Raw genomic sequence first — 23369 nt, forward strand, 5'->3', positions numbered from 1 at the left:
CATATTTTGTGGTGTATAATGCACGCCCACACCTCTGTGTACATTATACATGGAATTATTATACTCTTTATTATACTCATGGTATGGTAATCATTATATCCATAAACAATGCACATCCTTATTTTGTTTCAAAAATTTGGGCAAAAAAAAGTGCACATCATACCTGGCCAAATAGGGTAATTGATGTTTGTTTTCCTGGTATTGCAAGAAGATAACAAGAGTTGGTGCTTTTTTGTGCTTGCTAGACACAGGTACTATTTGAAAACTTCTGCCTTCTGTTCTTAGAGGAGAAAAGCTCGTGAGATGGGTTGTGGTATATGAAAAGTAAGAGGAGATAGGGGACAAGAGATCGGAAGAGGAGGGATCCCCCAGGCCTGGAGAGAATGCGGACCCCCTGGTATCCTGGAGGAGAGGCAAGGTCTCAGAAGAACGGTTGTGGGGCACTCCCTGGGAAGTTGAGCCATGCTGACAGGATCCCCAGTCTTGTAAATATACCTGAGGAGGGCAGTCACCAGGTACCACGACCCCATGGCCTCAGCCAACAGGCATCTTAGGCATAAATAGGACAGATAAAAGGCTAGCAGGACCTCCTTTGCCGTTTTTCTGCCATAGTTCCCCAGGTCTTTGGCCAATTATTTTGCAGCAGCTGAAGCAGTGGAGAGAACCCCAGCAACGCCTAAGATCGAATTTCCCTGGTGTTCTGGCATATTGGAGTCTGAGTCAGCTTTAATCTGTTTTAAGAATCTAATAAAATAAGATATTTCATGATCATCTCGAGATGTGGTTGCAAACATTTTTCCCTAAGTACTGGGGGAAGTGCGGTGTGGAATTTTGCCTTCATTCTTAAGAAAAAAAATTGGAATACAAATTTTTGTCATTCCTCTTGTGTAACTGAGGACAAAGCATCTCCTACAGTCAGTGGACAGTCTTCTCAGAGCCGGAGACGCTGAGTCTGTACACAGTGCGCTCTGAAAGGCCTCACCCTGAGCTGAGAGGAGAGCAAACTAAGTCAAGGGCTCAACTTGTCCTATTAAACAGGTAAAACGCCCTCTTAAATGACTTTGATTTCTTTTTTACGGTTTCTTTCTATATTCAGTGCAAATCTATAAGGACTCTTTTCCTAACACTGTGTAAAACAGAAAAATGTGCAATGGTGTCTTTACTTCTAGGGTTAAGAGAAGTGCTTGGAGCCAGGAAACGGTTTTCTAGAAAAAGGTGTGAGTTGATGAAATATGTACCTGTTGTTCTTCACTGAGAAAACCAATGGCATCACCTCTATTTGTTTTCCAAAGTGCTAAAGACAAAGCCAGAATGATGTTTATCTTTCCTGTGGAAAAGTTGAATGAGCCAATTTGTGGGGATATAACACATATGGTGAAGTTCCTCGAGCAGTTTCTAACAAACCACGAGGCAGACCTCTGCCCACATCGCCCCCCACTCTGTCCGGGAAGGCTGGCCAGCAGTGCGATGCTGTAGCTCTAGTGAAGCAGCAGAGCTCTTACCTGCAGATGGGGGGCCTGAGGGTCCAGGGGGGCCTGGGGGACCCTGGCGGCCCGGTTGACCAGAAGGCCCAGGTTTGCCTGGTGGGCCTATAACTCCACTCTCTCCCTTCTGCCCCTGACAGAGAAACAGAGAAAGGCAGAGCCTGTTATGAGAACACAGCAGGACAAACTTCCTTCCCCATTTATCTTGAAATCAGGGACCACTTTGCACTTTGGAGCAAGAGCCCAAGGCAGGATGCAGCCCCAGAGGTCTTGACCACCAAGCTCTAAAAGAACTCAAGGCTGGTGACATTGGAGATGCTGATGGTTGCAAGTTTGCAGGCATTACTTTCTGCTCTGTCTCAATAACATGGCACATGACAGCTGAAAAAACAATCCAACCCACTCCCCTCCCTGGGCAGATGAGCTCAGAGAAGAGCAGGAATTAACACTAGCATCAAGGCAGCAAAGCTGAGCCTAGAACTCAGGCCACCTGCCTGTTCACCAGGACCATTTCTATTTTATCACAAGAGTTGTTTCCACCCAATGGCTACCCATTAACCTCAGGATAAAGACCCGTAACATGTATCCTAGGTCACAACTGCAATTATTTCTGTGATCATTTTGTTACTGTCTCCCCATGAGACATAAGCACCCTAGATTTCTGAACTTGTCCTGTTCACCTCCCTCCCCCAGATCAAATGAGGGAGGAGGAAGAAGCTGAAAATGCAAAGGCCAAGTGGTTGTTCTCCACTGTCAAGTCAAAGATTTAGGTTTTCACCATGGCCACAAGACCCTGGGTAACTCACGTCACTGTGTGGTGCCTCATTTTCTCATCTGTAAATGGGGCCAGAAAATACTTGTATACACCTGCATGGTTTATTGTGAAGCTAACAAAGATCTCAGAGGTGAAAAAGGAGTTTGCATGGAACCAAGAGCTACCTAGAGCAAGCTGGTTACCATAGCAACTGGCTGGTTTCATCTTTCTCACACCCTTGGACAAGTACTGATTTCTTAAAGAGAGGCCCACCTGCAGCAACAGTCATTCCACCGGGGGTGGTGTCCTCTTTGCTCCATTCTGGGACAGCCAAGAGCAAAGATTTCTCCCTCAGGGCTGCCCGTAGGAATGACTCAGAAACCAAGGCCTCTGGATTCTTTCCCCACAGTTTGCTAATGGTCCACTCTTGCCCCAGGCTTAACCAGGACAATGATTGATGCCCCACCTCTTTGGCCTGGTCCCCTTTCTACTTTTGTGCCCTGGCAGGCTTGCCATGTGATGAAATGTAATCTTCCCCAAGTCTGGGATGCAGGCATGCCAGGCACACTCCTTTCCCAGCACCATGGTGACATGTAACCTACCCCCTTGTCAACATGGCCCTAGGGGCTCTCTCAGCAGTGTCCAAGGAGTTTTTAAACTGTCAATGTGGGACTCGGGTATCAGAGTTTATTTCTAGTTTCATCCTGATGGAGGGAGTCTTAAGCCTTAGCTCAAGGTGAAGCATTCTGTGAGGTAACCAAGATGGGTCCCAGAATGGCAAAGGAAGTCACACCATCTTAATATAGCCACAGTTAAGGCTTGTTTTTCTAATAGCCATGTCAGCTGGCTACAAGCACAGGAAGTGCCCGGGTTTCAGGGTGCTGGAAACGCTCCTGATTCTGACACCAGCAGTGATGGAAGACTCTGCTTTTCGGTCATCTTCTCAGAACAAGCCATGTCTCCATGAGCAAGACTGGTGGAGCACTGCTTTCCAGGAAAAGCATTCTTTATCCCTTCATTGCCACCAAGTGCGGTGGGCCCTCTTGAAAGTTGCTCTGTCTCCTTAACTGCAGATTTGTACAGGGAAGTCAGGAGTTGCTTTCGTGGGCCTATCTGAAGGCAAGTCCCAACGCATGAAGGTCAGAGAGAGGATGTGATGTGGGGGAAAGCTGGTCTCAGCTCCCTGAATTCCACCTCTGGCCAGGAAGGTGGCTTTGCTTAGGGGGCCTCGGCAGGCCATGCCACTAATCCGGACCTCATTTTCCTTGTGACTACACAAAGGGAATTGAGTTTGGTGGTCAGGAAAATCCTCTGGCTCTGAAATTCAAATTTCCTAACCTCCCTTCTGGATTTCTGATTCTAGTATTTGGATAGACTTGCAATAACCTCCAGAAGCTCTTAGCACTACTGGCCCAGTGAACACTTGGTATATGAGGCTCTAAGCTAGGAAATTAATTCACGACAAAAAGAAAGCACTGTGGCGGGCTCCCGTGGATAGCAACTCAAGTATCTGCAGACCAGACAGACATGGAGGAATCAGATTCCTCATATGTCTACAACATCTTGTAGAAAGGGTGAGCTCACTTTCCTAGCCCCTCTGAGCTTCCAGACGTGGCGCTGGTGTAGTTTTTGAGATTACTACAACCACATCTCTTTCAACTTCTCAGCATCAGCCCTCACCAGGAAAAGTCAAACACTGCCCAAGGAAAGAACTAGATGACAGAAATCATAAGTCTTCTTGAACCCCAGTATGGAAAATTCTGGATGAAAGTCAGCAAGCAGCAAGGGAGAAAATAATCTGAAAAGAGACCTTCCCCCCTTTTCCCCTTTTCTGAGCCGTCTTCAGGACGTTGGTAGCCGGCAGCATTGTGAAGGCACAGCCATGCCACCCGGTGTCAGACTTCAGAGATCAAATTGGAGTAATGTGACTTTGAAAGTTACCGTGAAATCTTCATTATTGAGGTGGGAGGCTGTGTCATTGCTAAGTTCACTTGGAAATGATCGGAACTGGCTTCACACGTTACCATGGTTCTGAACCCTGGCTGCGAGTTAGAGTCACGTGGAGAGCTTTTAAAAAACCAACCATCCGTGCTGAAGCCTCACACCAGGTCACATATCGCAGAGTATCTGGGAAGTGAGGCCTAGATATTGGGACAATGAGAGGCCAATTGGGAGCTATAACTATTGCTCAAAGATAGTCACTTCTCAACATTTGGTTAGGCCTCGCTTGTCCAAGCAATCCTACTCATTTACTAAAATCTGATGCAGAAACTTTAAAAAGATATTTAAAATGCTTAATGATTATCTGTAGTAATGAGTAAAAATGCATATATTATCAATTTTAAATTAAAAATTTACGATATAACAATAATATATTGGATCTAAAGGAAACAAATAACTAGAAAGTTCACAAAATGCTGGAAAGGACATATACTAAAGTGGTTACATGATTATGCCTGGGTGTTTGGTCTTTAGATGACTGTTTCTCCATTTTTCTCCATTTTCCAAGTTTTCTGTGATGATCATATACAACATTTAGAATGGGAAAGGAGGTAAAAAGCCAACAAACTGACAACCTAAAAAGGAAAGGGGCACATCTCTCACAGATGTCTGTCCGCCAGAGCTCAGGTGAGAGGTTCCCCCAGGGCCCACGGGACCGTGGCCAAGCCAACGTGGCAAACACACCTCCCTCTCTCCTCGCTCTCCCACTTCGTGTGGTGTGCCATGGGAGCCTGCTGACCGAGGGGAGTTCAGAATGAAGAATTTCTCTGAACCCTTAATAGTGCCAATAAAGAGGGCCACTTACAAACTGGGATCCTGAGTGGGGGAAAAGCCACCCACTCAATAATAGTTGAGACCCAGAAGACCCTTCAACAGCTGGGAAATAGTGGGGCTGTTCTCCAAAACTCCATTTGTGTCCGAGGCATTGAAGTAAAAAGCAGTTTTCTGGGTTAATGACCAGATCTGGTTTCCACTCCCAGTTGCTTTGGTGAAGGTAGCCCTGTTCTTATGACCCAAAGATCTACTCTTGCTCTTAGCCTTGGAAACAGTTGGAACGTAGCATCCCATTCCATCTACTCAAACTATGGCTAACCTAGAGAAACCAGGAGCTCCAGAAAGTGGTGCAACCTATGCCCCATGAGCCCAGAGGAAGCTGAAGACTGGGTCTGTGGAATACCTGACAGACCCCACCCACTGCCTCTCCACACTGCCCCCGCCAGATGAGGAGGTCTGCCTGCAGGGGTGTAGTAAGCCCCCGGACCCTTACCTGCTTGCCTCGTTTCCCTGGTCTTCCTGTGGGTCCCCGGTGTCCTGCTATCCCAGGCTCACCCTTCGGACCCATTTCACCCTGGAAAGAGAAAAGAGAAGCAAGAGAGGAATTAGGGCATGTGGAGTAGGCACATCTCTGCAGGTCTACCCAGCCACTGGCCATGAGGACAGTCTTGCTGGATCCTGCCAAAGCCTTTCAAAGCAGGCTGCTCTGGAGACCAGAAAAGTGATGAGGTCATGTGAAAGGAAGATAGACTTTTCACGGACGAGGGATCAGAGGAGAAGCCTACCCTTGTAGTGCCTGGGACACTACAAGCTGTTGGGGAACGTGCTTTCTCTTTCAGTTGGAACTGCAGGTGGTGCTTTGTTTTCTTTTTAGCACAAATCTGTGGGGCTCTGAATGCTAGGACCCACTTTCAACAACTACCATTTTGGGGAAGTTTCTGCTCATATAAGACTTTACAAAGGGTGGCACAGTTCCCCACTCTTCAGCAAAACTTGATTTGAGCTCCAGCTCAAATCAAGTTTGATTTCGATGAAAACTCTCTGTGAGGAGAGATGTTCCAGCTGTATGTCCAAATATGCTCATTATTGTAAAGGTCTTACAACCTTTTATAAACCCATTTCTCCGCTCTAGTTTCTCTCCTTCTTCCCCATGGTCCTCTGGGGTTCCCGGCCCCCTGGCTGTTTCTTTGGATCATGAACCCACAGGGCGCTCTCCCCATCTCCAGCAATCCCACTGCCCACCAGCTAAACGTAGCCATGGCCACCACAGGAGCTGCTGTCAGTCAGCAGCCAATGTTCACGAAGAGCAACCCCAGACACTCAGAGGAGGTATACCACATGGAAAGTTCCAGGAAATATCAACATACAGTAAGGATCAAGCAGAAAACTCGGAGATTATCTATCAGCTCAGCCAATGGAATGAATTTGTCCCTACCCCAGCTACCAACATTTTGCCTCACCAAGAATTGTCCTGAAACCTATCATTCTTTCCAACCCCCCAGCATGTCCTTCAGGATGCCGGGCAGTGAGAATGTGAGAGGATAGGTGGCCATGGAGATGTGGGCACAATTTTCTTTGGCTGCTTACAAGGGACCGAGGGGTCTCTTGTTTGGCTGGAAGAAAACAGCGGCATAAACAGCATAATTTTTTAAGACTATAAAAGGGAGGTGTGGCCCTTCTCTTCACCAACTGGAAGCAGCCAGTAATTTGTTGATCTAATTTCTCTCCTATGACCTAATTATGGTTACCACATCAGCTCTGTCTTAAAGAGCCTGCAACGACAGGGGAAGTGGACTCGCGATGGCAAGTCCAGGAAATAGAGCAGAGACCAGAGAAGCCGTCATCTTGAATTTTACAATCACTTATTATTCTTTGATGTTCGTTGTTACACGGAAGGAATACCTGCCCAAATATTTTAAAATAAAATTATTTTTCTCTTTTACTATTTCCTTTCATTTGCTTATTTAAGTAATCTATTTTTAAAAACTTTACTCAATTTTAGAGAGAGAGGAAGGGAGGGGGAAGGAGAAGGAGAGATTGATGGGAGAGATTGATTGCCTCTCACACACCCCACACTGGGGACCTGGCCTGCAACCCAGGCACATGCCCTGACTGGGAATTGAACCGGCAACCTTTTGGTTCACAGGCCGGCACTTTACCCAGTAAGCCACACCAGCCAGGGCAAAGTAATCTATTTTTAACACAACACCCCATCTCGGTTAGCAGAAAATGTTTTTGACAGTTTAAGGCAGCGATAAGTTATAATAAATTAATGTCATATGAGTGAGATTATTTAATATGCTCTACTGGCTAGAGGGAATCAGATAAAAATTGTTTATTCAAGTTTGGAAAATAAAACTTTAAGGTGAACTTGAAAAAAATTAGAACTTTAAGAACGAGTCTCATTTGCATGTTAGAATAACATTGCGGTCTGCAGCCAAGGTGAAAATAACCATTTCCTAGGTCAGGGCCTCACAGCACCTGAGGACCCACCACTACGAAGGCAGATGAGGAGAAGTCCTCCATGGCCATTGTGCACGCTCCCTCTTCAGTCTCTGATAGCCCCCCTCACCACTGCCCAGCTTCTTCCCCAGACCCTAACCCTAGGAAAAGTTTTCTAAACACATTCTGCCAGTCCACTGTCATCTTTACCATTTTTGTCGTATCTGCACATCACTTCATTCTTATATAATAAATATTTTTCTTTCAATCCACTGAATTAACTCTTTTTATTAAGCTTTGTCCCAAGCAAGATATTCATGAAATCTCATTAAATACTTAATGATTTAAGTAAAAAATTTAACTAGCAAATAAAACATGTTTGCCATCACCCAGCTAAAATAACTCTGCATGCCTGTGCAGCACACGTGCCGCCTTGAAGCAGGGCCAAGCTGGGCGCAGTCAGCAGTGGCGTTAAGCCAGAGATGCCTGCACCTCCCTCTGGGGCCCTTGACCATGGCCGCTCAGACCCGTGTCACTCATCACAGAGCTGTCTGCCTTAGAACATGACCACAGTCCTCCAAGAGGTAGCGAATGCAAAGAAGGGCCTCTGTCCACCCAGGTGAAGTGTCCTTGCCCTCCCCTTGAACTGGAGGGGTCTCAGGCCATCCTGCTACCCTGGCACCAATATTTTTAGCAACTTGCTCCCCTTTCAAACTAGAATCTTCCATAGAGAGACTTTCCCTGCCTAACGAAGAGCAAGGCAGGCCCCTTTTGTTACCTGTGGATGGTGCAGGGGTTTTATACTTCTATTTTCACTACTTCTATTTCTTAGCACTTCTCGGTACTTACTTTCTGCCCCAGCATTCCAGGGAATCCCGGGAAGCCCTGTGAAGAGAACAACGAATATAGTGACCGTCTCTGAAGTGACGCCTGAAAGGGCTGTGGAAGAGCTTCGTCAGCAATTTTCAAGAGAGAGCCCTGTTGGTCCGCCAGTCATTCGGTCAGCCGGACAGACAGACAGACAACCAGTCAGTCAGTCAGCCAGCTAGTCAGACAGACCGCCAGCCAGCCAGTCATCGGTGGGCCATCCCCCAAGAGGGGGTGGCCAACTTCCTTTGTAGCTGACCATTTCTGTGCACTAGCCATTACCTTTTCTCCTTTGGGACCGAAGTCCCCCCTTTCCCCTCTGGACCCCTAAGAGAAAACCACAGGACAGAGTCAGTGAGGTACTAATCACAGGAGAGAAATCAGAGCATTTTAACCCCAAAGCTCCCTCAGCCAATGCCCCCATTTCCCAGGCAAAGAAGCGGGCTCAGAGAGTAGGCGACTTGCCCAGGGAAGGAACGCTTCGTGATTTACCTTCTCTGTGGACCCCAAGTGCCTCTTGCATTAATAAAGGATGACTCGCATAAAATTCTGGGTCCCAGATCCTCTCCCGTCCCATAGGAAATGTGTACCAGGTTCCGGCTGGGTTTTTGTGTTTGACAGACGAGAAGGTTGTGTGGTGAGAGCTTGGGTTGAAGGCACACAGGGGCGCCATCTCCCTCCAGCACACTGTGCTGTACTTGCTCCTCTGCTCCACGTGAGGGGCCTCTCCCTCCTCTGGGAGCTCCCCCTAAGCTGCTCACCCTGCCTCGGGGACCCCTCTCTCAGCCCACTGATAAAAGACAGGGAATGTCTAGGCCTGGTCACTGCAGTCACTGACTAGAGAGAGACCTGGGGCCATCCTCCCTGACCCCAGCGCCGAGGGCCCGGACCCGCTCTGGGGAGCTGGGAGAAACAAGCACGAACCTTTTCCCCTTTGGATCCAGGGTAGCCCTAAAAGAAAGCAGAAGGTGCATTGACAATCAGCCCTGTGGGACCTCTGGGTCTGGTGCGAGAGTGGAAGGAGTCCCTGCACGTTGGTGAGACGTGTCTCAGGGCAGTGCACGTTTTAGTGGTGGGCTGCAGCACTCAGTACACGGAGGTCCCCGGGACTGTGTTTACGCCAGGCCTAAAAAGAACATTGCTCTTCTTACATACCCCCCAAAGGCCTGAACAAAGAGTCCCATCTGTTTTGTTGTCCAGAGGCTTGACCCTTGCTGCCCAGGAGAATAGTAGGAATGGCATCTCTATGCCCCTGAGTCCCCGCTCTGATGTCCCCCAAAGGCTGGTAAAGACAAGCACTCTGGCATCGGGCTGCCCAACATCTGTGACACTGCCTGGCCTGGACAGCAGCCACACCCCATCCCTGTCTTTGCAGATAACAGCTGCTCCAGAGCCTTAGTGAGAAGATCTGGGAACATCCATCTGGACCAACACACTGACCTTGGAGCCCATTGGTCCTCTTGACCCTGGTAAGCCCATCAGACCCAGGTCACCTTTTTCACCCTGTGGAAATGAGAAGAAGGGGGAAGAAGACCTACAGTGGCATCTCCTGGAGAAACTGAACCAGGGCGTCATGGGCCAGATCAGAAACGAATGGGGAGAGCTGGGCCTGGCTTGTGAACCTGAGGACCCCAAATGCTCCCTGCTTACTCCCAGGGGCCTAAAGCTCTGCTCTCCACGTTTCACTCTGGTGTTTGAGATTAAACATGCAATGAAATTGCCCAAGCCAGAGCAGACCTCCAAAGCAAACTTTCACCGAGATGTTGAAAGGGAATAGTGCTCGATCTTCTTCTAGAGAAGGCTGTAAGGGGGTGGGGAGGAGGACAGCCTGGGGCACTGGGGCCCCAGAGGACAGAGTGGCAGCACGCCAAAAAACTTTACCGCCTTTGCCCTTTGCACAGGGTGAGTCTTTCAGACATCTCCGTGTACTCTCGCCCCAGGTCTGCAACCAAGTAGGGTGACCATCTGCCTTGGGCGCATACGATGGAGGAGGGTGGCTCTGGTGCCCCTCAGAGTCATTTGCAGTGGGAACTCTTGGCACTTCCTGTGCTAAAATTCTACACCAGTAGTAACCAGTAGAAATGTAAGGGGAGCCATGTACTTAATTTAAAAAATGTTTAGAAGTCATATTGAAAGTGTAACTAAGCAGGTGAAATTAACTTTATCAGTGTATTGTTTTTACTGTAATTAATGTAATCTAACTATCATTTCAACATATGGTCAATATAAAAATTTAATGAGACATTTTACATTTTGTTTCTCATGAGAAATATTTAAAATCTGTTGTGTATTTTACATATAAACCACATCTCCATTCAGGCACTAAATTTTCATCCAAAATACATGATCTGTATTTAGAGTTCATAAAATTTATAGTTGAAAAAGCAGATTCACATACTCAACATGTGATGCACATACTTTACGTACGTAAATGTTTTCAAATAACTGAATTGAGTACAAGTTTTAAAACTTCAAACTTGCACTAATTAAAGTGAAGAGTTCAGGTCCTCAGGCACACTGGCCACATTTCAAGGGTGCCGTAGCCACATGTGGCTCATGGCCGCCACATTGGATGGCTCAGCTTTACACAGCTGATTTTTAAAAAAATATCCTTGGGACTTTTCCTACAAGGATCGGGAAGTTTTCTGTTCCCTTGTAAATTCTGCCAGTAGGTGAATCAGAATAGATAGTGCATTCACCTGCCCAAGTCACAGCCTCTATACCCAGTAGTCTATGACCAAAATGAGAAGAATGTAAGCCAAGGCATGGGTGAGGACCTGTTGGCTTCCCCTAACCTGACCGAGGAAGGGGATTTCATCAGCATTTGGTGATCCGTCTCTGGGTTCGGTTGTTCCAGCCAGCCAAGGCCAACCCCCTCAACCCTCCACCTCTAGCCAGGTCAGCAGGACAGGCCAAGAGCTCTCCACACACAACCCTCTCTTGGGTCATCTCGGAGAATCCAAAGAGTTTCATGCTAACTCTCAGGTCAAGGGAGAATCCAGGGTCCTGTGAAATAAGGCAGTGGCCCCTCAGTTCTCCCCCTGCAGGAGAAGACCTGTTGGACTGACCAAGGCCCAGAGGGAGTGAGAGTCACTCACTATGTGCCAGGGGCCAGGGGAGCCGCCATCTTCTCCCTCACGTTCTGATACCACGAGAACCCTGCAAACACACGACACTTACCCTGGGTCCTTCAGGGCCAGGCCAGCCGATGGGCCCAGGCATGCCAGGAACACCCGGGGGGCCAGGTCTACCCTTGAGTCAGAGAACAAAAGTCAGGACAACTGGGCTTGTTCGCCCCCCCCCAACCCTGCGCAAGAAATAAGATTTGCCTCTGGGGCCCGAAGGAGTATGGGGCCTCTAACGCATGGCCCCAGAACCCTCATCTCTGGAAACCAACAGCCAAAAGCTTGGATCACTGAGGCATGAGTGCAAGCCCTAGGTGTGACATTGTGTCAATACACAAGGTCTTCTACTGAAGAAATGAGAAGCGGTGGAGAAAGGATTCTAAACTTCTTGGTTTTTCCATCTATATCACTTCTACACACCCACCCAAAAGTCCCCTGCATTCCAATGGTTTTCCCCAAAGGACGATGCAAGAGGCATAGATTATGTCTGGAGAGCAGCAGCAAATGCTGTTACTTCCTCCTGCTCAGCATGCCCATCCCCCAGAGGCTCCCTTCCTTGCTGTACCAGCTCATCCCTGCACCGGTGACTCTGGAGTTTGCCTGTGGGCAATGGGAGCTGCCTGGCAGCCTCCACACTTCCTCTCCTGCATCCAACAGCCCGGCTCCCCTACTTCAAGGCAAGATAAACCGTGTGGTGCAATTCTCACACCACAGCTCCCCCAGGGGTCAGGTTGAAGCTGGACACCACGTGCTACCACTCCACATGGAGTTTCTTCCCCCAAACCATCTGGATGCCCCCTCTTCTCAGGTTCCTCCTGGGAGAGCTCCCTTACTGCAATGACTGATTCACTTGCACACGGCACCAGCCGTCTCTGCCTCTGCTCCTCCTAAGGAGCTCAGCCTAAGCTGGGGGCTACGAAAGAGTGGGAGCAGGGGCTTGGGGCCTATCTTGATCTCTGCACCCACTGGCAAATTTCAGCCTAGCTAGAGGTGGGGAAGGCTCAGCCCCTAAACCAGGAATCACAAATGATGGCATGTGTACCAATGTCCACTCTCGCCTCCCACACCCATGGCACACATCACTCATTAATCACGGCCCTCTGAGTGTGGGGACCATGCCAGAGTATTTTCCCAGCCCAGCACTTTGGACCGCTACTGGGCCTTGATTGGAGCTGTCATCTGTGCCCTGATGTGTTGTAACTCGGCCATGCAAAGGTCTGTTTGAGGTTCTAAAGGAGAGTGCAAATGTTTGAATAAAACCTTCAACCAAAGAAAATGGTGATTTATATTTAGAACCACAAGCATCTTTCTTGGCTGAAGTTTTGCACCTCCTTCTATCACCAAGACCCACAGTGTCTGTACCAGCACCCACTGATCGCAGCGAGTGGCTGCTGATTTTCCCCTTCCCAACACTAATGAGAGTCTTGATAACACGCGTTTGGTTCACTCAGAGGCCCTGTGACCTTAAGTGACTCCCATTTATTTCAGCAAAACCATTTGTTTCTGTCTGTCTGGCACTTTATTCTAGTTTCATCTAACAGACAGTGAAGGCCATTCTGTGGTGCGGGTCGGGACCTTGGGGGGTTTCTCTGGTGGAGGACAGGATGAGGTGCTCTGAGGCCGGGGAAACGTGGCCAGGCATGGCGGCCTCGGGAAGAAGTCCGATGCCTGGCCATAGCATGCGCCAGCGCCCAAGTGAAGCAGTGGGAGAAAGAGCAAAGTTGCGACTGTCATCATCAGGATGGCAGTGCCACCACTGTCCAGTGGGCTGAGGCCACAGTAGGGCACTGCAGGTGCCCCACCCCAGTGAGTATGCGTGTGTATGTGTGCCTACGTAATGCTGACAGAAACGCCTGGACCGTACCTTCCTTCCTGGTCGGCCAAGCTCCCCCTGTGGATGGAAAAGACAGGTAAGCAGAGGGTGCTTTGGAAGAGAAGTTCTGGAAGCAGTGGGCTTAGTAGGGCCGGTGACAGGGCAGGCCCATGTGGCTCGGTCGCTTGGCCGTTCACAGCACACATGCCCCATCAGAGGGCCAAGCTGTGGGACCCCACACCTGCAGCAGCAGCCCAGCCCTTGTAAAACCCAGCCTCGAGCACTAAGCAGAATTAGCACATGCCTTGAAATCTCAGCCAGAAAATTCTCAGGGGCAGAAAACAGGCTAGAATTCCCAAGGAGAGGTGGGCTGGAGAGAGTAGTGCCTCCTACCTTTTCTCCCTTTGGTCCCGTCTTGCCAGGGAGCCCCGGTGGACCCTACACAATCAAGACAAGAAGCGAAGAGAGTGTACATCAGAGCAAGGCAGAACAGTGGGGAGGGCAGCAGGACCCGGGGAAGGCCCTCGGATCACCCCTGCAGCCGCCTCCTTGTCTAGTGGACTCCTTGCTTCACAAACGCCACAAAGGACCCTCTCATGCCCTTCAGCCCAGGCCCCCTGTCTGAGTTCCTCCCCTTCCAGCTTCTCTGAGCTGTGTTTCCAGTGGTTCCAAGGTTGCAATGCATCTGCTCTCTGAGTTTAATTTTCTCCTGGAATGCTCGGGTTGCCTGAAACATCCTGAGTGCTAAGTGAGAGCAACTAAAGAGCTCTGAAGAAATGCTATTTGCTGAAAGCAAGAGGGAAGTCACCCTTTGCACACAGGAGCGGCCAACTCAGAAATTCTGTGGTGGAGCTACGAGTAGTAGGTGCCGCAAAAGTCTTCTGGTTTAAAACATTAAGAATGTGGGCAAGTAAATAGTACATCTTGCCCCACTGCCCGGCCAGGGGGGAGGCTGACTCCAGCTCAGGGACTCTAGCACCCAAGGCGCTAAGGCCTGGCACACCCACAGCAGAACGCAGCTGCTTTCTGCTCATGCGTCTATGAAATGATCCGCTGGCTGTTTCCAAACTCCCCAGCATAGCAGAGAGAAAAATCCATCACTGCCCCCCCCCCCCACACTGGCTACTACTTTATCCCCAAGGTCTGCAGGTGAGCACGCCTAACACAAAACCTGTTTGAAATACGATGTTATGAGATGTGTCCAAGGGACACCCAGCCCCCTCGGCCAGTGGTTGCCAGGCCTATCTGCACATTAGGGTTCCCTGGGGTCTCTCCGAAATCCCAAGGACCAGGCCACACCTCAGACCAGGTGCATCACAGTCTCAGGGGGAGGGGCATAGCCTCCGGAATTTTTTGAGTTCCCCCAGGATTCTAACGTGCAGATAAATTCTGAAACCACCATCGTTGGTTTAGTCTCCTTCTGTTCTGGGGAGGGGAGGACGAAGAAGTTTTGTTCGGCCTTCTATTTTTTTTTCAAGCTTCAGTTTTTCCATTTCTTAAGAGGGACCAGAACTATTTTACCAGGCCACCACACCCTAGCTCTGCCCTGCACAGGATTCACTGGGGTGTCCTGTGAAAATGCAGATTCTGACCGAATGGGGGAGGGGAGTCTTGGGGAGCCAGGCTCAGGATTCTGCCTCTTTAACAAGCTCCCAGATGATGCCCGCGTTGCTGGTCCACAGTCCCGTTTCCGCAGGGACAACAGTCACCCTGTCCTGAGGGAACTGAGGTGGCTGCAGAGTCCCCCGGAGTGGGCCAGCGCAGCCCCACGTGACTCAGGTCGGAGCATGTGAAGTCAGAGGGGAGCTTCGAGATGAGTCAGTGGGACCAGAGAGCTGCCGCTTGGCAGAGAAGCCCCTCTCCCCACGGCCTGGGGGTTCCCCTGGGCTGACAGCTGTCAGCACAGACCATGGGAAAGTGCAAACCCGCCTCAGGGTGCCCTTCTTGCCCTTCTGCAGACTTCCCAGCCCCTGTGGCCAACTCCAGGGCCAGGTCCTATATTCTCTGTTGCATTTAACAAACATTTATGGAGAACCTGTTACACCCCATGCACTGTGTCCACGGGCACGCAACAGGAATGGGACAGCGCTCCTGCTCTCACAGCCAGAGGTCAGTGGACTGTCTCTGTGAAGAGCCAGCCTGTTTTAGGCTGTGCCTGTGATACTGCAAGTCGGTCACAACAACTCAACTCTGTCCTTGCAGCACAAAAGCGGCCAGACACAATGAAAGTGTAGTTGCACAGACAGGCTGGTCTGCCCTGTGGGCCATAGTTGGCCAACACCAGCCATAGAGCTGACACTTCATGGAGAGGAGGTCAGAGAGATCAGGAACATAAAAATGACTAAGGAAACTATAATAGAAAATCTGCAGAGAATTAAAAGGTCATTGAAGGGAGAATGATGGGGAAGGCTACAGCAGCCTGCTGGGTTGAGGAAGGTGTTTCTAAGGAAGTGGCATTTACCTGGGTTCTGAGTGACAAAGGAGCTGGCCATAGTGAAGGTCACAAGGAATAATGTTCCAACCAGCTGGAGCCACAGGCAAAAAGGCTGTGAGGCTGGAACAAGCTTGGCACACTTGAGGGCCCACACATGCACTGTGGCTGCCTCGAGTGGGCAGTGTTGGTGGCATGAGATGGTGTAGGGGCTGCAGGCCGGGGTCTCCCCGCATGGCTTTGCAACCAGTGTGAGGGGTGTGTCTCTCAGGCTCCCCGAGATGGGGAGCCGCAGCAGGGTTACCCAGGAGAGCAAGAGAATCCCTAAGGCACCCAGGGAACTGACTGCTCCTTCCCCTTGGCAGCCCCAGAGCCCCAGGCTAGGGGCCATTCCTCCTGGGTGGAGCCCCTGTCCCAGGCAGCCAGAGGAGCCAGGACTCCGGGAGCCAAAGTGTCTTCGTTTCCACAGAAAATCCTTTCTCTAGTATTTTGCCTGTTCCTCACTCTTCTCTCTAGCTTTTCTGGGGACCAGTGGACGGCTTGGTAGCCATATCTGGGCCAAATGAGCTCAAGGTAACGAGTTCCTCTTTGTCTGCACTTTCCTGCACTAAGAGCAGGTAGCTCTGGGGCCACTGATGGAGTCGATGGCCACATAAGGGGCAACCCACTGTCATCAAGTAGTTGACAGTGATGACTGTAATAACAACCACATCCACCTAGGCAGTGGCTCATTGGGTCCCCCACCCTAAATCCAGTACTGCAGCAACACATATTACCCCCACTGCAGGCACGAGGAAACCAAGACTTCGAGGCTGCAATGCACCCAAAGAAGCAGCATTCTATTCATGGGCTCTGGAGGTGAGCCAGAGAAGGAAAACAGCCCCGCACCACATGGAAATGGGCATCTCGAAGAGGTTTCACTGCTCTGGACAGAAGACGGCGAGGGAGGTCTGGGGGGAGGCACCAACCTGGGGGCCAGGAGGCCCAGGGGAGCCGAGCGATCCTTGCGCACATGGGGACTGCGTGGTCTCCAGTTCCAGGATGAGGTTCTCCATGTCTGGGGAGAGGAGCTTCAATGCAAAGCAATACAGGTGTACAGGTCAGACTTGGGAGACGGAAGATGGGTCAGCACCCTAAACACAGGTTTGCTCCATAGTCCAGTCCCCAGGACTGGCGCTTCCCTGACACCCCAGTGGGTGTCCCAAGCAGACGGCCTTCCTGACCACCAGTGTCTGTTCCGTCATCCATTCTTGAGACATACGTGGCTTGAATGGATTACAGAGCTACAGTGATGGAGTTAGGAAGCTCATTTCAGGGGCCTCTATCCAATGTCTATGTTAGCACTGCCCAAAAGAAAGAAAACGTGAGCTACCAAGGTGAGCCATGTAGGTCGTTCTCACTGTTAGTAGCCACATTAAAAAAGGTAAAAGGAAACATGTGGGATTAATTTTAATAATATCTTCTATAACCCAATATATCCCAAATATTATCATTTCAAAACCTATTCAATGTTTAAAAATTAGTAAGATATTTTATAGTCTTTTTTGCATACAAAGTCTTCAAAATTCAGTGTGTCTATGCACAGCTCAACTCAAGCCAGCCACATTAAACGCACTCAGTGGCCTCATATGGCTAGTGGCTGTATTGGACAGTACAGGTGGACACATCTCTTTAAAGATCTGAGACTCTCAAGTCCCACCTCGTTTCTTCTAGGTCAGTTCCCCCAAGCCTGCTCTTTTCCTCACCGGTCCTCTCTTCCCAAACCCCGTTCCCTCTCACACTCGGTACGGCTGCAGGAGGACCGTTTCCTGCGCCACCTCCCCAGAATGGTCTGTGTCAGAGACAGGCTGTGGAAGGGGACTCCATGCCCACTCGGAGAGGAGAACAAAAGGGAGATTCCATGGCTGAGCAGCTGACGGGAGCCCAGAAAGTTACACAGTCACCTCACTGTTTTCGGGAAGACGGGATACTTTGCCAAATCCAATTCCCTGCTGAGAATCCCCCTCCATAACTTATTTAGACGGTGGGAGAACGGTCGCACACCAGGAGCTGGAAAGTCTGTCCCAGGGTTCAACCTGCCACCTGAGAGCAAAGGTGTGAATCCCTCTGGGATGATTCTGGAGGAAGTGGCTTTGAGGGATGGGGGATGGGGGGTGGGGCAGTGTGGTGGGCACTGGGGCGCCCACATTTCTGTTCCCTCACGTGTCCTCCTCGGGTACTCACCGTCCTTCGGCCCCCTCCGAAGAATGGTGGTGGAAACAGGGGGGGTGGAGGGGGCGTCAGCACGCAGCATGCTCTGTGGCTGCCACGCTTCTTCTGATCCAGGCCGGGGAGGGCTGTTTAGAGAAAACTGCTGCTCGTTAGCATGGGGTCAGGGCCAGGGCCCCTGTCGCGCCCACCGTGCCCGAGGGAGACCCAACCTGCCACCCCGGGCTTCCTACCCTGTTAGACGGGAGCGCACCTCCTATTCACTATCTGACTTAGGCCTTCCCTGGCCTTCGTGAGACAGTGTGAGTAAGATAAACGAGCAAATGGCACAAACACTGACTGCTATAAGGTTCACTTCTCCTTCTTCAGGCATTCATTTGTTACTTTGTAGATGGGGTGAGGAACTCAAAGTTCAAACGGACTCAAACTGTGAGATGTAGTCAGGGAGAAGGAAGTCGTGAATAACTTTGATATTGTGCTCAGAGGAACTGTTCAGAGAGGGAGGCAGCCAGGCCCGGAGGTCACATTGAGTACGAGAGACGGTGAGCCTCAGTTTAAACACATATTTGACTCCAGACACTCAGTACACGTCTGGTGTCGCCTGTGCTCACTAGAGAGTTACCATTAAACATGTCAATGCATGGGTGTGAGGAGATGAAGAGGGGGCCCTGGACTTGCATAGTTTCGTTGTCTCATGGAGTCTCCTGATGCATATTAGGAGGAGAAGGAAACTGGGGGCCAGGGTAGGAGTGAAAGAGGAGGAACAATCAAGGGCACTTTTGAGGTTGCAGGTGAGCCAGGGCATCCAGGGTCAGCGTATGAGAAGGGAGAGTTGGAGGAGGCCCTAGTTTGTAGGGAAAGCTGCCAGATTGGGTGTTAGATGTTCGTTAATCCAAGCACATACTTTGCCAGACACCAGGCCAGCCCCTGGGGGGACAGAAAGTTGCCTAAACGGTGCCGCTGACCTGTAGGTGGCAGAGCCTGTGGAACTTGAGTGGCGGCAAAGGCCTTTCTGCTCATACCCCACCCCTCCCCCACACCCTGACCAGTCCCGGAGACTCTAACTGCATCAAGCACTGTCAGGAGCCGCCTCCACCGGGAAGCTGATCCTGACTTCCCAGGCAAAGGCTGAGGGGTCCTGCTGTGCTTTCCTTTGGATTTACCCCTGTATTAACCTTGATCTAGGGGGTGAACCTGCATCTCCATGTCTCTGAATGACTGGTGCTTTCACGAAGGAGAGGAGCCAGTTTTCACCCCCAGGGTCTAGCACAGTAACTGGCATACACTAGAGGTTCCTCAAATGTTTGATAAACTACTTTTTTAAAAAAACACTTACAACATGCCAGGCACCATTTAAATGCTTCACACATATAAATTTACCTAATCCTCACAGCAACCCTGAGAGTTAAGTCTTGTTATTATTATCATCATCATCCCCATCTTACAGATCAATTAACTGAAGCAAAGAGGTGAAGCAACTTGCCCATGGTCATACAACTAGTAAGGGACAAAGCCAGATTCTGAACTAAGCAGCCTGGTTCTTGAGTCCTCTTTCTAGATTTCTACACTATGACTGCAATGTGGGTGGAAATAAAGGCTGGAGCTAAGAAGAATGGCCCTGGCTGGTGTGGTTCAGTGGATTGAGCGCTGGCCTGTGAACCAAAGGGTGGCTGGTTCGATTCCCATCAGGGCACATACCTGGGCGGTGGGCCAGGTCTCCAGTAGGGGGCGCACAAGATACAACCACACATTGATATTTCTCTCCCTCTCTGTCCCTCCCGTGCCCTCTCTAAAAATAAATAAATAAACTCTTTAAAAAAGAAGAAGAAGAAGAAAGCAACTACCTGAGATTTACAGTATCAGTGCCCGTCAGCCAAAGACCCTCAGGAATGCATGCACCTGTAGTTGAACACAGTTGGCTCTACTGACTCATTGCAAAGAGGGAGAACGCACACCAGGGGGAACCCTGGGCATCTGGGTAACAGGAGGTGAGAAAGGATTTGTTCCAGAATTGGGGCTTTTGCAGGTGATTTGGAGGAAGACCATGAGGAAGCAAAGTCTGGCCTTGCTCTGCACTGGATGCTGTCAGGAAGCAAGGGCTAGCCCATGGCTATCTTAATTCTCATCCAAAAGACAAGAAGCTTGGAGGGAGACCAAAGCCATGACAGGTAAAGCCGCAGCAATCACTCACAGGAGCAAGGACAGAGGGCTAGTTGGTCATTTTTGTGACTGGCTGGTAGTTCTATTTTGCCAGTGTCTGACCTGGAGACCGAGTGCTCTTATTTTTTAACTTGATCCGTCCCATTCACAGACTGATCTTGTCTGATGTGGTTCTGTGAGACTGGGCACGTTCAGCGGGAGAGCACCACGGCCTAGCTGTGAGTGGCAGGCCCACTCCAGCTGTCATGGGCTGCTCTTCTCTTTCTCGGTGGTGAACCAGTGTAGTTCTATTGTTATAAAACTTGATACTAATGCCAATGGCATTCCCCTTCTAATTCCTTCCCTAAAGCTAGGAGTGGGCAGCTTCCATCGCTCCTCTCTGTCTCAGGCATGTAGAGAAGGCTGGCAGACACGCCTGCACTCCACAGCCTTCCAAGGTTCCCCAGCTGCAGTTTCTCCGTTGTGCCTCTTCGGCCTCAGCAGACAGCAAGGGCTGAGGATGCAGGTTCCCGAAAAGCCGCTCCCAGCCGGGAACACCTGGGAAGCTGGCAGGTTCCCATGGCTCGTGTGCATTACTGACCACTTATTTTTCCAGACCATATGCGGCCTGCAATTTGCCCCCCACCCTGTGTGGCCTTCCACTGATGAAAGACCCTGAATCACTTACAGCAACCTCCTCTCATTTCTGGAGAACTCTTTGGGGAACATAAATTATCAGTTGCTTTTTCGGTGGAGGCCTCTGCATTGTTCACCCCTCCCCATCCCTTCCCCCTTGACCTACATCATTTCAGCAGGTGAAGGCCATCTATTTCTGCCCTGCCCCCAGCTCCCTGGGGTTGTTTGCTTTTAGCACAGTCTAGTTTATTTACAGCTCATTCCAACTCAGAATATTTCCATCAGGTGGACGTGTTTGGGAACAGCTTCTCCCCACCCCCCGCCTCTTCTTCCCAGACAACTAAGCCAGGACTTCGCATGTCTATTTTGGGGTCATCTGAGTGGCCTGTGGGTCTCTCTGGACTACGCTGCCTCCATGGAATCATGTCTGGCTGAGCTCAGGGTCCAGCCTGGAGAAGGCCCAGCAGGCTCTGCTGTGATGGAAAAGCAATGCGTGTGCATGTGTGCACAGGGAGCAGAAACCAGGCTGTGCCATGTGGCTCTGCCCCGGGCGGCTGCCTCAGAAATGCCCACGAGGTGGAATTTCAAGACCACTTGCCCTGACTGAAAGACACCAAAGTCATACTGTACATGGTCACTGCAGCACCAAGTCACAGGCAGAAACAATGCTGAGTCTAATGTGAGCGTTTGGCAAACGTTTGGTGGTGGGGGTTGCTGCCGTTGGTGCTGGCTTTGCCCTTTGGATCAACACCACTTGACCCTGGGGCACATCCTGGAAAGTGATTCACTCCAACTTACTCTTGGAAGTACAGGGACTGGGATCAGAGAGTGTGAGACCGGATGCAAGTGACCATGTGACATGGCACAACCCCCTTTCCAAACTGAGATCCAGTTGCCCCATCGGTAGAGCAGGGAGTTTGGCTCAAATTATCTCCTGAGTCCTTCTTATACATCTGACACCAGGATCAACACTGTGCCTATCTGGCTGGATCTCCGCTCCCAAGACCAGCCCATTGATGGGATACTAAAGACAACCCTTTCGTTTCTGTCTCTTTTAATACCAAGAAGCCCCCTTCAAATCAAGCAAATGCATCATCACAAGCCACCTAAGGGACCTAACTGGTGTAGCTCAGTTGTTTAGAGCATCATCCCATAAATCAAAGCGTCACGGGTTGGATTCCTGGTCAGAGCACATGCCTGGGTTGCAGATTCGGTATCCATCGGGGCACGTGTTTATGAGAGCAGCCAGAGGAGTTTCTCTCTCACGTTGATGTTTCTCTCTCTCCCTTCCCATCTCTCTAAAATCAATAAGCACGTCCTCAGGAGGGGATTTTTTAAAAGCTACCAAAGGAAAGAAGTAACATAAACATCGTGTCCTGGCAGGCTGGGAAAGTTACAGGTGCGGCCATGTGCGGACCACACTGGCAAGTGCCCCTGCAGGGGGTGGGCTCTGCAAGCTCCTCCTCCTCCTGCTGCTGTTGTGCCTTTCCCTGCCCTTTTGAGAAGCAGCCAGCAAAGAGGAGAGGAGAGGTGCAGGGCAGAGCATCACTAAGCGTCTGGACCCTGAGCCAGCCGGGCGTCTCAGCTACAGTCAAGGTCTCACCTTTCCTGTCTGTAATTTGCCTGGTTTTCCCCAATTCACCTATTCCAGACAAGGTTTAACCGGACAATTTTCCTTCAACACTACACACACCTTGAAACACAAACGACATTAGAGTTTGCCGTTTTGCAATTTGCTCCTGAGCAGGCACTGGGGTGAGAGGGAAAGACGGGTGAGGACACAGCTGCAACAATTCGGTGATTTGGTGGCTGCTGAGGCATGGCCCATGCCTGTCAGCCTGCAGCATGATGCGGAGCTTCCAGGCCACCAACACTAGGAGTGCTCCGGGACCACAGAACGCGGCGTTACTCCAAAGCCAAGGGAGCAGCAGCTGCCAGCCTGCCACTCTGAAGTCAAGGTCACAAGATGGGCACACGCAAGTGCATACACACATGCGCGTGCCAAAGCCCCTACCATCTCCACAGTCACACCCTTTTATGCTGCAATTCTAGCATGAGCCAAGAAGTTTAAGATTTAAAGGCTTCTGAAGGCTCTCAGAACAAGCCTGCTTTCCAAGAGTCTTTTTTCCCAAAACAATGCATGCATACATGCAAGTGCACGTGCAAGCACACACACACACACACACACACACGCACACGCAACTCACCCAAGCAGCAAGCTGAGTAACAGAGCAGTCCTGAAATGGTAAGCAGATGAGTAAGGCTGAGTGATGGGCCTGTCATTGTGGGCAAGGCCAAAGGCGGACTGACCAGGGAACACATGCTGGAGGCAGGCTGAGATCCGTCACGCCCCCAAACAGTCCCAGCGCCTGGCCTGTTGGACATTTCGGGTGGGAGTCGTCCAATCCCTGCTCTGGTGCTGCTCCTGGTCCAGATGCCAGGGGTCCAGAGGCCAGTCCTGAGCTCCCGGGAGCAGGGCTGGCTAAGCAGCCTGCTGGCCTCTCGAGAGGCTGCACTAGGGGGTGGCTTAGAAGAGGAAGAGCGCTCTTGGCCCAGGGGAGGAGGGGAGGTTGGGAGCCTGGGAGACTGACCGCCACAGTGAGCAGAGACAAACCAGAGTGTCATCCATCACCCAGGCTACCTTTCATTCAGCCCAAAAACTGCCCTGACAATGCCGTTCTGGCAAGCCTCAAAG

General features: G+C 50.4%; 1 protein-coding gene across 5 annotated transcripts in view; it reads right to left on the reverse strand.

Moving 5' to 3' along the window:
• COLQ (collagen like tail subunit of asymmetric acetylcholinesterase) overlaps window positions 1-23369 on the reverse strand; it is a 52749-nt gene that overhangs the window by 11189 nt on the left and 18191 nt on the right. For 2 of the 5 annotated variants that reach the window (XR_005068688.1, XM_037061323.1), the window contains exons 2-12: window positions 17915-18027; window positions 16660-16761; window positions 13654-13698; window positions 13312-13338; window positions 11503-11574; window positions 9763-9825; window positions 9247-9273; window positions 8605-8649; window positions 8305-8340; window positions 5507-5587; window positions 1503-1617 (exon numbers count right to left, since the gene is read on the reverse strand). Coding sequence is in view for 2 of the 5 variants with exons in the window: in XM_037061323.1 (XP_036917218.1) it covers window positions 1503-1617; window positions 5507-5587; window positions 8305-8340; window positions 8605-8649; window positions 9247-9273; window positions 9763-9825; window positions 11503-11574; window positions 13312-13338; window positions 13654-13698; window positions 16660-16761; window positions 17915-18027 (726 nt within the window). In the remaining 3 variants the exon portion in view is untranslated. Of the gene's footprint in view, window positions 1-1502; window positions 1618-5506; window positions 5588-8304; window positions 8341-8604; window positions 8650-9246; window positions 9274-9762; window positions 9826-11502; window positions 11575-13311; window positions 13339-13653; window positions 13699-16659; window positions 16762-17914; window positions 18028-22881; window positions 23101-23369 lie in introns of those variants that run through there. The other 3 variants (XR_005068687.1, XM_037061322.1, XR_005068689.1) reach the window with 3 other exon arrangements.

This window comes from Sturnira hondurensis, unplaced genomic scaffold (assembly GCF_014824575.4).
Source record: "Sturnira hondurensis isolate 20B ecotype Veracruz unplaced genomic scaffold, ASM1482457v3 Scaffold0013299, whole genome shotgun sequence".
NCBI classification, from domain to species: domain Eukaryota; kingdom Metazoa; phylum Chordata; class Mammalia; order Chiroptera; family Phyllostomidae; genus Sturnira; species Sturnira hondurensis.